At 37.9% G+C, this 14,794-nt stretch overlaps 1 protein-coding gene across 3 annotated transcripts in view; it reads right to left on the bottom strand.

Moving 5' to 3' along the window:
* The window catches only part of ZNF385D (zinc finger protein 385D), an 817,460-nt gene that overhangs the window by 522,210 nt on the left and 280,456 nt on the right, over nucleotides 1-14,794 (bottom strand). For 2 of the 3 annotated variants that reach the window (XM_087430607.1, XM_087430609.1), the window contains one exon: nucleotides 3,560-3,661. The exons of the other annotated variant lie outside the window; for it this stretch is intronic. In XM_087430607.1, coding sequence (XP_087286733.1) covers nucleotides 3,560-3,661 — 102 coding nt within the window. The remainder of the gene's footprint in view (nucleotides 1-3,559; nucleotides 3,662-14,794) is intronic. 3 annotated transcript variants of the gene reach the window in all.

The following is a 14,794-nucleotide window of genomic DNA, read 5'->3' on the forward strand; positions in this document are numbered from 1 at the left end:
GCATTATACCCTCAATGTCCATCCATGTTGTCACAAATGGCTGGATTTCATCGTTTCTTATGGCTGAGTAGTATTCCATTGTGTATATATACCACAGCTTCTTTATCCATTCGTCCCTTGATGGGCACTTAGGTTGCTTCCAAGTCTTGGCTATTGTGAATAACGCTGCAATGAACACAGGGGTGCATGTACCTTTACAAACTGGTGTTTTCAAGTTCTTTGGATAAATACCCAACAGTGGAATAGCTGGATCATATGGTAGTTCTATCGTTGATTTTTTGAGGAATCTCCATACTGTTTTCCATAGTGGCTGCACCAGTTTGCACTCCCACCAGCAGTGTATGAGAGTTCCCTTCTCTCCACATCCTCTCCAACACATGTTGTTTCCTGTCTTGTTAATTATAGCCATTCTGACGGGCGTGAGGTGATATCTCATTGTAGTTTTGATTTGCAATTCCCTGATAGTTAGTGATTTTGAACATCTTTTCATGTGTCTGTTGGCCATCTGTATATCTTCTTTGGAGAAATGTCTGTTCAGGTCTTTTGCCCATTTTTTAATTGGGTTGGTAGTTTTTTGTTGTTGAGATGCATGAGTTCTTTATATATCTTGGAGATTAAGCCCTTATCAGATGTATGGTTTGCAAATATCTTCTCCCAATTGTTAGGTTGTCTTTTCGTTTTGTTGATGGTTTCCTTTGCTGTGCAGAAGCTTTTTAGTTTGATGTAGTCCCATTTGTTTATTTTTTCTATTGTTTCTCTTGCCCGGTCAGACGTGGTGTTTGAAAAGATGTTGCTAAGACCGATGTCGAAGAGCGTACTGCCTATGTTTTCTTCTAGAAGTTTCACAGTTTCATGTCTACATTCAAGTCTTTAATCCATTTGGAGTTAATTTTTGTGTATGGTGTAAGGTAAGGGTCTACTTCCATTTTTTTGCATATGGCTATCCAGTTTTCCCAACACCATTTGTTGAAGAGACTTTCTTTTCCCCATTGTATGTTCTTGGCTCCTTTGTCAAAGATTAGCTGTCCATAGATGTGTGGGTTTATTTCTGGGCTTTCGATTCTATTCCATTGATCTGTGTGTCTGTTTTTGTGCCAGTACCATGCTGTTTTGGTTACTATAGGTTTGTAGTATATTTTGAAATCAGGGAGTGTGATACCTCCAGCTTTGTTCTTTTTTCTCAGGATTCCTTTAGCTATTCAGGGTCTTTTGTTGTTCCATATAAATTTTAGGATTCTTTGTTCTATTTCTGTGAAAAATGTTGTTGGAACTTTGATAGGGATTGCATTGAATCTGTAGGTGGCTTTAGGAAGTATGGACATCTTAACTATGTTAATTCTTCCAATCCAAGAGCATGGAATATCTTTCCATTTCTTTGTGTCTTCCTCAATTTCTTTCAGATGTGTTTTATAGTTTTCGGTGTACAGATCTTTCACCTCTTTGGTTAAGTTTATTCCTAGGTATTTTATTCTTTTTGTTGCAATTGTAAATGGGATGGTATTCTTAATTTCTCTTTCTGCCACTTTGTTGTTAGTGTACAGAAATGCAACTGATTTTTGTATGTTGATTTTGTATCCTGCAACTTTACCATATTCGTTTATTACTTCTAAAAGTTTTCTGGTGGATTCTTTAGGGTTTTCTATATATAAAATCATGTCATCTGCAAATAGTGACAGTTTCACTTCTTCCTTTCCAATTTGGATCCCTTTTATTTCTTTCTCTTGCCTGATTGCTCTGGCTAGGACTTCCAGTACTATGTTAAATAGGAGTGGTGACAGTGGGCATCCTTGTCTGGTTCCTATTCTTAGGGGGATGGCTTTCAGTTTTTCACCATTGAGGATAATATTAGCTGTGGGTTTCTCATATACGGTCTTTATTATCTTCAGGTACTTTCCCTTCTATACCCATTTTATTCAGAGTTTTTATCATAAATGGATGCTGTATCTTGTCAAATGCTTTCTCTGCATCTATTGAGATGATCATGTGATTTTTGTTCTTCATTTTATTAATGTGGTGTATTACGTTGATTGATTTGCGAATGTTAAACCATCCCTGCATCCCTGGAATAAATCCCACTTGATCATGGTGTATAATCTTTTTAACATATTGTTGTATGCGATTTGCTAGTATTTTGTTGAGGATTTTTGCATCGATGTTCATCAGTGATATTGGCCTGTAATTTTCTTTTTTTGTGTTGTCCTTGTCTGGTTTTGGTATCAGGGTAATGTCAGCTTTGTAGAATGAGTTAGGGAGCTTCCCCCCCTCCTCAATTTTTTGGAAGAGTTTGAGAAGGATAGGTATTAAGTTTTCTTTGAATGTTTGGTAGAATTCCCCAGGGAAGCCATCTGGTCCTGGACTTTTATTTTTGGGGAGGTTTGTGATTACTGTTTCAATCTCCTTGCTGGTGATTGGTCTATTCAAATTCTCTACTTCTTCTTGATCCAGTTTTGTAAGGTTGTATGATTCTAAGAATTTATCCATTTCTTCCAGATTGTCGAATTGGTTGGCATATAGCTTTTCATAGTATTCTCTTATAATCTTTTGTATTTCCGAGGTGTCTGTTGTAACCTCTCCTCTTTCATTTCTGATTTTACTTATTTGTGCCTTCTCTCTTTTTTTCTTGGTGAATCTAGCTAAAGATTTGTCAATTTTGTTGATCTTTTCAAAGAACCAGCTCTTGGTTTTATTAATTTTTTCTATTGTTTATTTGGTCTCTATTTCATTTATTTCTGCTCTGATTTTTATTATTTCCCTTCTTCTACTGATTTTGGGCTTTGTTTGTTGTTCTTTTTCCAGTTCCTTTAGGTGCATTGTTAGATTGTTTATTTGAGATTTTTCTTTTTTGTTGAGATAGGCCTGTATCGCTATAAACTTCCCTCTTAGAACCGCTTTTGCTGTATCCCATAAATTCTGGCATGTCGTATTTTCATTTTCATTTGTCTCCAGGTATTTTTTCATTTCTTCTTTGATTTCTTCGTTAACCCAGTCGTTGTTCAGTAGCATTTTGTTTAATCTCCACGTATTTGTGGCTTTTCTGATTTTCTTCCTATAGTTGATTTCTAGTTTCATACCGTTGTGGTCATGTCTTCCAGCTTTTAATTGGATTTAGCCATTGGGGATCCCTGGCAGGAGATAGACAATGGGAGGAGCAGGAGGTTGGGTATTTGGTCTCTTGCTGCTTCCATGCTGGGTTGCCTAAAGCTTGGCTGTGTGTCCCCACTAATGGTCACTGCTCCTCTGAAGGTTTTTCTATCTACCTGGCTACTTCTGGGCTTCTGCAACAGCTCCCTCCTCTCGCTGCTTAGGCCTCCACCATTATCCTCCTGATTCCCCTACTTGCTGCCCACATCTTTGTAAAGAGCCTCTTTATTAAACTCTTTGTGAATTATCCTAATTTGAATGTATCATCTGTTGTCTACTGGTATCCTGACCGATACAGGACTAAATTCTTTATATGCATTATTTACATCTAATTCTTACAAGTCTTCGAGGAAGGTTTGATTTTTATCCCCAGTTTATGGATAAGATAACTGAAGCTCAGAGTGCCTAATTAACTCACCAGACATCAAATAATGTGTTGCAGACCTAGTCCTGGGTTCCAGCAGTCTGACTCCAGAGGCTGTGGTTGTGATGGGTGATGTGAATTTGCTATCCTGATTTTCTAAAATGGGGAAAAAATAAATTTCAGAAATCACACATCGATACAAAAAATAATGCTGATCACAAGTTTTTAGGGTTATTAAATATGTAGATTGCATCATATGGTATGTTTTCTTGGGCATTATAAAGAATTATGGGAATGAGGTCTTAATTAGAGTTTAGGCGACTTGCCATTTGATGTTCCAGATTTTTGTCAACAACTTAAGGAAACACAGGGAAGAGAGACTTTTTAAATTTGCTAATGATGCAAAGCTGGGTTAGAAAACTAATGGAATCAGGATTTCAAAAATGTTGCTGGGCTGGAAACACTAGAAAAGGCAAATGAAATGAAATTGAATGAATAAATATTGCACTGTGCTATGTTTGTATTAGTCAATTGTCTTATTTGCTAGAGGCAGAAATCCACTCAAATAGGCTTAAGCAGAAGAGAGCATTTATAGCTCAGGTAACTGAAAATTCTAGAGGTAGACATTAAACAAAATTGAATGAAGGGGCTCAAAAGAGGTCATCAAATGGGTTCTCCCCTTCTGTAAATTTCTTCTCTGCCCTCCTCTATGTTGGCTCCTGGGAAAGCTCCTGTCACTATGAGGGTTATTTTGCCTCTCAGGTTCAGGTCCAGTAGAAGAGAAAATTTCTCTTGGAAACATCTCTACAAATGACCCAGAATTGTATATCACTGGTTCTGAAATAGATCAACTAACCATCACTGGACTACAGCCAGAGGAATGTGGTGCTCTGATTGGCCAGGCATGAATCCTATGCCCACCCCAAAGAGGGAGATGGCTCCACACAACCACATGAATACAAGTTGGAAAAGTGACACACCAAAGAAAATCAGGAAGATATTATTAAAAGAAGAATGAGTAGGGCCGGCTCCGTGGCTTAGCGGTTAAGTGTGCGCGCTCTGATGCTGGCGGCCCGGGTTCGGATCCCGGGAGCGCCCCGAGGCACCACTTCTCCATCCAACGTGAGGCCGAGTCCCACGTACAGCAACTAGAAGGATGTGAACCTATGACATACAACTATCTACTGGGGCTTTGGGGGGAAAAAACTGAATAAATAAAATCTTTAAAAAAAAAAAGAAGAATGAGTAAAGGTTATATTAGGCAAAAACACAATGAAAACTGAAAATGAAGACAAAATTTGAAATGATTTCAAAAATATAGAATGTGGGAGACATAGTTTAATTACAGTATTATTAATGCTAAAAAGGTCTTTTTTTTTTTTTTTTTTTGGTGAGGAAGATTAGCCCCGAGCTAACATCTGTTGCCAATCCTCCTCTTTTTGCTGAGGAAGATTGTCCCTGGGCTAACCTCTGTGCCCATCTTCGTCTACGTTATATGTGGGATGCCGCCACAGCGTGGCTTGATAAGCGGTGTGTATATCTGCACCGGGGATCCAAACCTGTGAACGCTGGGAAGCTGAAGCAGAGAGCATGAACTTAACTACTGCTCCACCAGCTGGCCCCGGTCTCGGGGCTTTTAGATGACATGAAACTCAATATGAACCAACAGGGTGATTTGGATACTAAAATAGGCTCAGACCGAGGGCTGGCCCAGTGGTGTAGTGGTTAAGTTTGCGCACTCCACTTCCACTGTGCGGGGTTTACAGGTTCGGATCCCGAGTGTGGACTGATGCACCACTTGTCAAGTCATGCTGTGGCGGCGTCCCATATAAAGTAGAGGAAGATGGGCACGGATGTTAGCCCAGGGCCAATCTTCCTCAGCAAAAAGAGGAGGATTGGCAACGGATGTTAGCTCAGGGCTGATCTTCCTCACACACACACATACACACACACAAATAAATAAAATAAAATAGGCTCAGACTGAATTAATCAATGTACATTGTTCACAGCAATAGAGGTTATATTTGTATTCAGCTGCACTCATCAGATTACACCTGGAATATCATTTTAGGTGCTAAACACTGCATTTTACGAGAGACATTGAAGAGCTGGTGTCCACCGAATTGAGACTTATGAATGTGCCTGGAAGCCACATCCTTTGAAGAATGATTGAAGAAACAGGGATGTTCAGATGGGAGAACGAACATTTCAGTGAGGTTATAGTATCTGTCTTCCATTATTGAAGAACTTCCATGTGGAAAACAAAGTAGATTCATACAAAGTAAATCCTGGTGACATAATTAAGACCAGTAAATATAAACTCAGCTGTATTTCAATGCTTTATAGAAGTTAGAAATATATTTAAACATGGAAGCCAGGAGCACCTGCCTCCACCTTTGTTGGTGTTAAGTAGAAGTTAGATGACCACCTCTCAGATATGCTACCAAAATAATTATCAGATTAGATTAAAACATTGGACTAGAATCAGCCTTAGGTTCTTCCAGCTTGTGCATTCTATAAGGAATCCTACCGGCTAGACCCAAACACATGTCCTATTGTTTAAGAGTTACGAGATTGTGGACAATTCACTTATCCTCAAACTTCCCTTTCCATCGGTAAAATGAGGATCATATTCTATCCCTTTTAGAGCTGCTGTATTAAATTATTAATATCCACAGGGCACTTATGTATGGCCCATATTGTGTTCAATATTAGCCATTATTAGTATACAGTTGATTAGGGATACCTAACTTTCTTTGCTCTACAGTTGGGGTGCTATACCTAGTTGTGATAGAGTTTTTTAAAAAAGTTTTTCTTTTGTGTTACTAAACGTATGGTTAGTTGAGGGTCTTAAAGAATTGTTCTACTGCAAAAGAGACTGTGTTCATCTAATCCTTTTGCAATAAGCTATTTCCTTGAGCTTATAGTCATTCAGGTCTAATTCTTTTTTTTTTTGTGAGATCAGCCCTGTGCTAACATCTGCCAATCCTCCTCTTTTTTTTTTTTTTTGCTGAGGAAGACTGGCGCTGGGCTAACATCCGTGCCCATCTTCCTCCACTTTATATGGGACACTGCCACAGCATGGCTTGCCAAGCAGTGTGGCGACGCGTGCCCACTCATCTCTATATTATGTAAGAGGTGTGAACTTTGCAATCACCAAATCAAGGGACTAACTTAAAATTCTAATTCTTACAACTAGGATCAGTTGTGGTCCTTTAATTTTCTGGACCCAATTGACAAGGCTATTGTTTGCAATGTTCCAGAGTTGAACAAGACTCCAAACTGAGAAGTCCACTTTGGCTGACTCTGCCACACAATTATCTCCTTGACGTCTTTGCCACTCAGAGAACAGAAGCCACTGTCATTCGGTTTAGAAGGAACAAAGCAAAAAGGTTTTTGGGTTATATATCCCAAACGCACATGTAGGAACAGGGAGTATATGGGAACTCTCTGTAACTTCCTCTCAATTTCACTGCGAACATAAAACTTCTGTAACAAAATAAAGTCTTTAAAAAGAAAAAAATAAAAAGATAAGAACTTCAGCTGAATGTGAGGAATGAGAGGAGGGAGGAAATGAACTAGTCCTATTGACGACTGAAATGTAGACAGTTCCTAGTAATGATTTTCTATAAATGGGATTAGAATTATGGTGCAGAATGGGGGGAATGTAAGAAGCGTTCTTTTTGCTTAGTGTGATTTAATACAGTACACATACACAGAAACCTAGTACAGAGAAAGAGATAATGAAAGGAGAGCGGTTCTTGAGAAATGGGAAGGGAGATGCAACCCAGAACACAAAACAGAATTTAGCCTTCCACGGCATTCGGAACTCTTCTTCCATTGTCAAGCTGGGAAGAGAATCCCACAAGCTCTTACCACGCTTTCAATTTCCACTTCACTTCCAGTTGCTGCCAAGTTATTGAGAACTTTAGAGATAGGAGTGCTTCATGTGCAACTTTTCATTCTAACACCACCCCAGAATGTGGGAACTTCTCTACAGGTTTCACTATCATTTCTAATGCTGAGGTAAGGTGATATTTAAAAATAATTTTTATGTATAAAATGCTGTAGTCACTTTTGAAGATTATTCAGAAAATCTAGCTTCCATGTTTTCCCTTTTGCTATTGGTATCCAGACCTTTCCCTCAAACCAATGAAGCTTGGAGACAAAGGGGTCAAGACCAAGCTGTCTATGTGTTGTTACTTGGGACTCCAACTACGCCTAAGAAATGAGACTCAAATCTCTTTGCCGTTAATCAGAGATAGAATTATAACTGAGATCTGAGCAAATTTCTCTATCTCTAAGCCCCAGGTGAAGAGCTAGGGATGGTTCATATCAATTGCCTCCAGGGAAGAAAAATAATGAGGGAGGCAATCTGAATGACTGAACATTACTGAACAAGCACTTGTTAGTATAATAATTGTCAGCCTTGGCAGATTCAACTGGGAGGAAAATTGATGATAGTGGCTCAGCACAACTGTTCCAAGCAAAAGGACAGTGGAGTGGGCAGCAGGGGATCTGCTAAGTGGAATAAACAAATGGCCACTAAGAGAAAAAAGTCAAAGGAAAATATTCACTTAGGGTTTCAAGTCAAAGCATTAATACACGTTTTTGCAGACCAGATAAACTTTTCTTTTCTAAAACTGCTCACGTTTGCTGCAATTTCATTAACCATATGTTTTCAGGCCTATTATTTCTTACTCTCTCTCTCACTGTTCCAGAATACTCAAAAGAGACATTTTCTAAAAAAGAAAATGCCTTGACAGCCCATTACATCTTATATTCATATGAAAAAGACATTATAGATTGCTTAAAATTTCTTTTAAGGTGGTTTGTTGACATTTAATCAGAATGGACAATCCACTAGTCATTTTTCCCCATGTTTTCTATCTGGAATGTTTAGAGAACTGCTATTGAAGGAAAGCAATTTCTTTCTCTTCTTCTATTGATATTAATCAACCGTCATTTTCTTCTTTCATTTTCATTCACAAAGCAGTTGCAAATACCTTGAGATTTACTAAATGAGTCACTTTTAATATCTATGAAATTCAACATCTGTTCATTAATTCATTCAAGACAAGCTACATTCCAGCTGTGATGGGTAGAGCTGAGTGTCATCTTGTCCTTAGGAAAGTATTTTATTTGGAGCAGATTATGAGTCAACAATGGGTACTTTTCTAAATGAAATTGTATTGGAAGAAGAAATTTATTTTATGGAATAATTTTAAGGCTTTTCCAGTATGAACAAAGGAAAAGTTGAAACCAGAAAAACTTTAAAATAGATTAAACTGCATAACATCCAACAGGTAACTGGGAAATATGTGTCTATATTAAATTACATCTACTTTGAATAAACAATGAGCAATTACTAAAATTTATAATAATTTTCAGGCGACCAACATTGAAGAATTTAAATGACAAATTATACTAGTAACTGGACTGTAAATTAACAGTTCACCTGATTTCTCTATGCCAATAGGGAAAGCTTCTGCCTTCTGATTAAATCATTAAATAGATATAAGCCACATCATTTTTCCATGTAAACTAAACAGTTTTTAATGAGTTAATTTCTCAGGTCTTACCTAATTTTATTTTTTTATTTTCTTTTTGGTTTGTTTGTTTGTTTGTTTGTTTGTGAGGAAGATCAGCCCTGAGCTAACATCCATGCTAATCCTCCTCTTTTTGCTGAGGAAGACCGGCTCTGAGCTAATATTTATTGCCAATCCTCCTCCTTTTTTTTTTCCCCCAAAGCCCCAGTAGATAGTTGTATGTCATAGTTGCACATCCTTCTAGTTGCTGTATGTGGGACGCGGCCTCAGCATGGCGGGAGAAGCGGTGCATCAGTGCGCGCCCGGGATCCGAACCCGGGCTGCCGGTAGCGGAGCGCACACACTTAACCACTAAGCCACGGGGCCGGCCCCAGGTCTTACCTAATTTTAAAGTTCTATTAATCCATTAAATAATATATATTTATATAAAAATATATGTTTATGTAAAATAAACTAAATAAAAACAATCCCAAACAGTGAATATTTCTTCCTGACTTGCACAAACTATCCAGCTTTCTGACTCGAAAAAGTTCAATATGAGATACAGATCTCTAGAGAGTAAAGCAAGAAGGAGGTAAAGTAACCCATGTGTAAGCTTAGAGACTCTCTATTACAGATTCTGGCAAAGATCACAAGCTTAAATTCTGTCAAGGGCCAGGAAGGTGGGAATGTAACCGGGTAAAATAAGCCCCAGGGAGAACTGGCTTGAGTTTTGGGAACCATGCGCACTGGAGGGTACATGCCCTCCTGAAGCCATTCCAATTAAAAAGAAAAGAAAGTGGTTCTGACCAAAAAACAAAACAAAACAACAAAATAAACAAACAACAAGTCTACAGACCAAATTCAGCTGGTGCAGTTTGACAGTTTAATTCAAATTCCTGTTCTACAGCACATGTCAGCTAATGCCATAATAAGGCTGTGTAACAAACCACAGCAAAATTCAGTGGATTAAAACAGCTGTCACTTATTCTCACGCTCACGGGTCTGAGGATAGACTGGAATCAGCTGATCTCAGCCGGTTTGGCTGGGCTTGGCTGAAGGCTGCAGGTTCCATTCAATTCAACCCCATGTGTCACATGGTGGAGCCCAGGCAGAATGGGCAACAGACACTCAGAGCAAGAAGGCAACTGTGTAAGCACATAAGTCTCTGTTCTCATCGTTTTTGCCAGAATTATATTGGCCAAAGTAAGTCACATGACTAAGTCTGAAATGAAGGGTTGGGATATGCACTTCTCCATCCACGATGAAGCTGTGCGGAGATGGGAACTAAAACACGAGAAATGAAAGATTGAAACCAATAATTGAACCAACCACATCTGATCATTTGCTGTGTGATCCTGTGCAAGATATCTGTGGTTAAAACTCAGGCTCTAGAGATGCATAAGGCTGATTTGAATTCTAGCCAAGCTGTTCACTAGCTGTGTGACCTTGGCAAGTTCATTAAATTCTCTTAACCTCAGTTTATTCTCTCACAGAGTAGAAATAACAATACTAATGATACCTACCTCATAGGTTCTAAGCATTAAATCAGATAATCATTTTAAAGTGACTAGCACTGCTCCTAGAACTCAGTAAACATTCAAAATGATATAACAGTACACATCATTATTAACTGCTTTGGAAAAGGAATTGAAGTAGAAAAATCAGTATTTTATTTTTATTATATCAACCAATATTGCAATCCCATTACCTAAAAACAGATGCAAATTACTCCAGAGCATTTTTTCAGCCCAATTTACTTTTTCTGACCTCCACCTGCTGGAAACACCAAATTGGCAGATAATCAGATCAGTTGAAATATAGACGAGTGGAGAAAATCATTACAACTCATGGTTTCACTCTGCCAAACCTGGCATTTACGCCGTATTCTTGTTTATCCCAATCAAGCAGTGTAATCGAAAATAAATAAAAAAATGAAGGAAGGCAGGCAGGCAGGCAGGAAGGAAGGAAGGAAAGAAGACCAAGTCAAAATAATTCCAGATGGTTATGCTGGACCCTTAGGCAATGCTACATAGGCTGACAGAGGGCAGAAAAGAATTTTATGCTGGTTGAAAGAGAGATGACTTATTAAATTATCTGTAATTCATGTTTTGATAATTCAACTTTATGGCACTGTATAATTCAATTTCTTGTTGGACAAAACAAACTGTATTAGTTAGAACACTTTTCACTTCAAATGAGAGAGATGTGACTCAGTGTAACTTAACTGAAGAATAAAAAACGAGAAAGAGAATTTGATGTGAGCTCCCTCCAAAAAGCTGCCTCTCTTTATCAACAGCTGACTGGGACCCAGGCCTCCAGGATTCAAGCTACATAGCAGCACTCCTGAAGGCCACTGTTTATAAGAGGACTTGACAAAATAGGGTTGCCCGTTCTGGCTGTCTCCCTCTTCTCACATGACTGTGGCCTTCACAGAATACATCCAGATAGTGGATGTACCATAAAATGAGGCTGCAATTCCAACCCCTAATTGGTCAGGGGGTATAGGAGGCAGGGAGTTGCTGGTAGGGGCAGGCAAATGAGTGCTGCCAAAGAATATTTCAGGACTATGAATTAATTTGAGAGTTTTGATATTTAAACAATTTAGTGACACCTAAAAGAAAAATAGAAACCTACTATGTGTTTTCTTTATATTTTTAAATATTTTTATTGCAAATCTATCCTATTTCAAATTTATGATGTATTAAATGAACTTTTGAAAGCCAGCCTGAAATTTTAACCTTAATTTATAATTTCCGTTGTATATTTGCTAAGGCCCTGTGGGTTGCCTGTAACAGAAATGACTAATGTTTAGATGGACCACTGGCCACCTCCATAGCAAGAAGTTTGGTATCTCGCTTTTCCTCTTAACATCATTTTCAGTGATCCTTATTAGCTAAGAATGTAATTGAACTCACAGGAGCTGTATTTCACTCACTCCAAAACCTTCTACTAGCTCTGGTTTGAAGAGAAGGTAAAGGACCTAGAAGGAACCCAGGAACACTTTCCTGGGGACAGCCAAGCAGCTGGAAAATCACTTGCTGATCTGGCTTAGGAACTAACCTATCAGGAGTTTTGTCTTCGAAATGGCACTATGTAATCACTGGGGGTTACTGCTCTTCTGGTCAGTACTAAGCGTTAATAAAAAAAACACCAAACTTCTCATTTAAGTGACCGGTGTGTGTGTGTGTGTGTGTGTGTGTGTAAGAGAGAGGGAGAAAATGAGGAGGAAGGGAGGGAAAGGGAGAGGGAGACAGAACAACAGAGACTGTGTGTGTGAGTGTGCCAGCGGGGGTGTGAGAGAACCAGTGGATTAGGGTCATTGGCTTTCTTAACATCAACACCAACCTTGAGGTTGGCTCTGAGAGGACTTTCTCCTCTAAAACAAGGCATGGAAGTAAGATAAGTAAGATAAGAGACGGGTGACAGGTCTCCCTTTCTTTTGCAAAGCTAGAGAATGTCCTTTGCTGTAGTATTGGTAGGGGGTAGGAGTGGGCAGGAATCATTTGCCAGGGGCTTTCTCAAGTACATTCATTTTAGGGAAGAGTATGCACAGAATTGAAAATCTGGGTATGTATTCCCTTTAAAACCATTCATCAGCTTCTAGGAATTTCTCTGGGTCCTCCAATAGGTATGTGGGCTTCACATGGAGACCGTTCCAAAGAGCAGGGATTATGTCAGTTTTGTTCACTGCTGTATCCCTGAGCCGAAGCACCTATAATAGATGCTGAACAAAAATTTATTGAAAAATTAATGGTAGCGACTAAAGTCAAACTGAATTTCAATCAACTACCAATACACACTCTATTTTCCATAATTAAGTGAATAGAGTAATATTAATGAAGAGAATGGGATAGGCAAGCCTTTTTCTAAAGAAGAAATTAAACCATTATTTGGTCAATAAGTTTTAATTTTGTAAACCATATTTCCTTTTTGTAAAAAAATGCACATTAATATACTAAATGCTCTAGAAAATTCAGAAAAATTTTCCTTTTGAACTTTGTTCATATTTCCAAAACTTATTTGAACAATAAATCAATTTTAATTCTCATTTAAAACATGTTAACATCCATGGAAACTAGTGATCTTAAAGCATAAAGAAAGTTTGGATTGTTCAAATTAAAGGTAGATACATAACACGACACAGTAGATTATTAAGTTAGCACTGCTCAATTAGAAAATAAGCGAAAATCTAATATGAAAAGCCATCCACATGAGAGTTTTTCCAAAAACAGTGAGTATTAATTAAAGAAGAGAGTTTTGAGCTCCAGTTCTAATTGCTTCATTATTCAATTACCAGACAGAGAACATTCAGGCTCTTACTAAAGAATAAAAAATATTATCAAAAGAAACTGTAAATTGATAATAAAGTTAATATCACATCAAATTAAAATTAAGTAATGATATTTTTACTAAATAACTTTTACACAAATGTATAATGAACTGATAATCATGGATATTTAAAAGCTTTATTGATTTCCTCATACTCTGCAGGCAGAATTAACGAGGCTATAGCTTGGGTAATGGGGAAAATGTTCATTTAATTACTTGATAGCTGTAAAGAACTATTTTCCCAAGCTAAGTTTGTTTTTTGAAATTTCTTCTAGGGGAAAAACTAAGTCTGAAAGCATTCCAACAGTGAGCATAAAGTATAAGGAAAGTAGTCATTTATATATTAATGAATAGGACCATAAGGCCAAAAGCCATTGGGTTACCCTTTACTCCTTTATTTCTCTCCTCTCCAGCTGTCTCTGAGTCTAACCATTTCTTTCCCCTTCCCTGCTTCCTGCTATTCTAAGACGCTGTGATCTCTAGATTCTGCAGTCATCTCCCAGCTGGGAGTCCAGATTGAACTTCTACCCCACTAGAGTTTATTCTCCAAAGAACTGCTAGAATCTTGCTTTTAAATGTACATTAGATCATGTTACTTTCTTGTTCTCAAGTGTCCCTTGGCTTGTATAACACTTAAAGTAAAACCCAAAGTCTTTAATTCCTATAGCTTCTAAGACTCTCGGGATCGTCCCCGGCTACATTTCCAACCTCACTTCTTATCACGCCTTTAACATTTCAGTCATAGTAGCCTCCATATTGTTCCTTGAACATGTCAAGTGTTATCTTGTCAGAGAGGTCTTCTGTGACCATCATATCAAAAATGTGCCCTTCCTTCCTCTGCCCCCACCCTCCACCACTGTTCCTGTGCACATACACTTCACCTGCAATTACTTTATCCCGATTCATAGCTCATATCACTATCTAAATTACTTTTTATTTATTCACCTTGTTCCTTGCTTATTGTTTGTCTCTGTCACTAAAATGTAAGATGTATAAAGGCATATTTTGATCCCTGTCTTATTTGTTACTTTATCCCCAGCGCCCAGAACAGCACTAGTGAATAGCATGTACTTGATAAATATTCACTGAATAAGTTTGTAAATACAATAATGTTAACATTGAAAATATTTATTATGGCATTAAAACAATCTTTTACTTAGAATATTCAAAATTGCCATAAAGAATTAACATTCATTCCACTTCATAACACTTTACTATGAGCAAATCTATATTCAAAACTAAGTAAATATTTCCATATAAAGGATCTGCTTCTTGCAGAAATCAAGAAAGTTGGTTCAATTAATGATGGTCCTAACTTGTGATGAAAATTTTGAAAATTAAGCATACGTGCTACTTTAACATTTTTAACATTGTGGTGGTTTTAAAATATGTCTACAAGGTCTTAGGTTACTCATCCGCCACCCCACCC

This window comes from Ceratotherium simum, chromosome 5 (assembly GCF_057802395.1).
Source record: "Ceratotherium simum simum isolate JZ-2026a chromosome 5, ASM5780239v1, whole genome shotgun sequence".
NCBI lineage: Eukaryota > Metazoa > Chordata > Mammalia > Perissodactyla > Rhinocerotidae > Ceratotherium > Ceratotherium simum.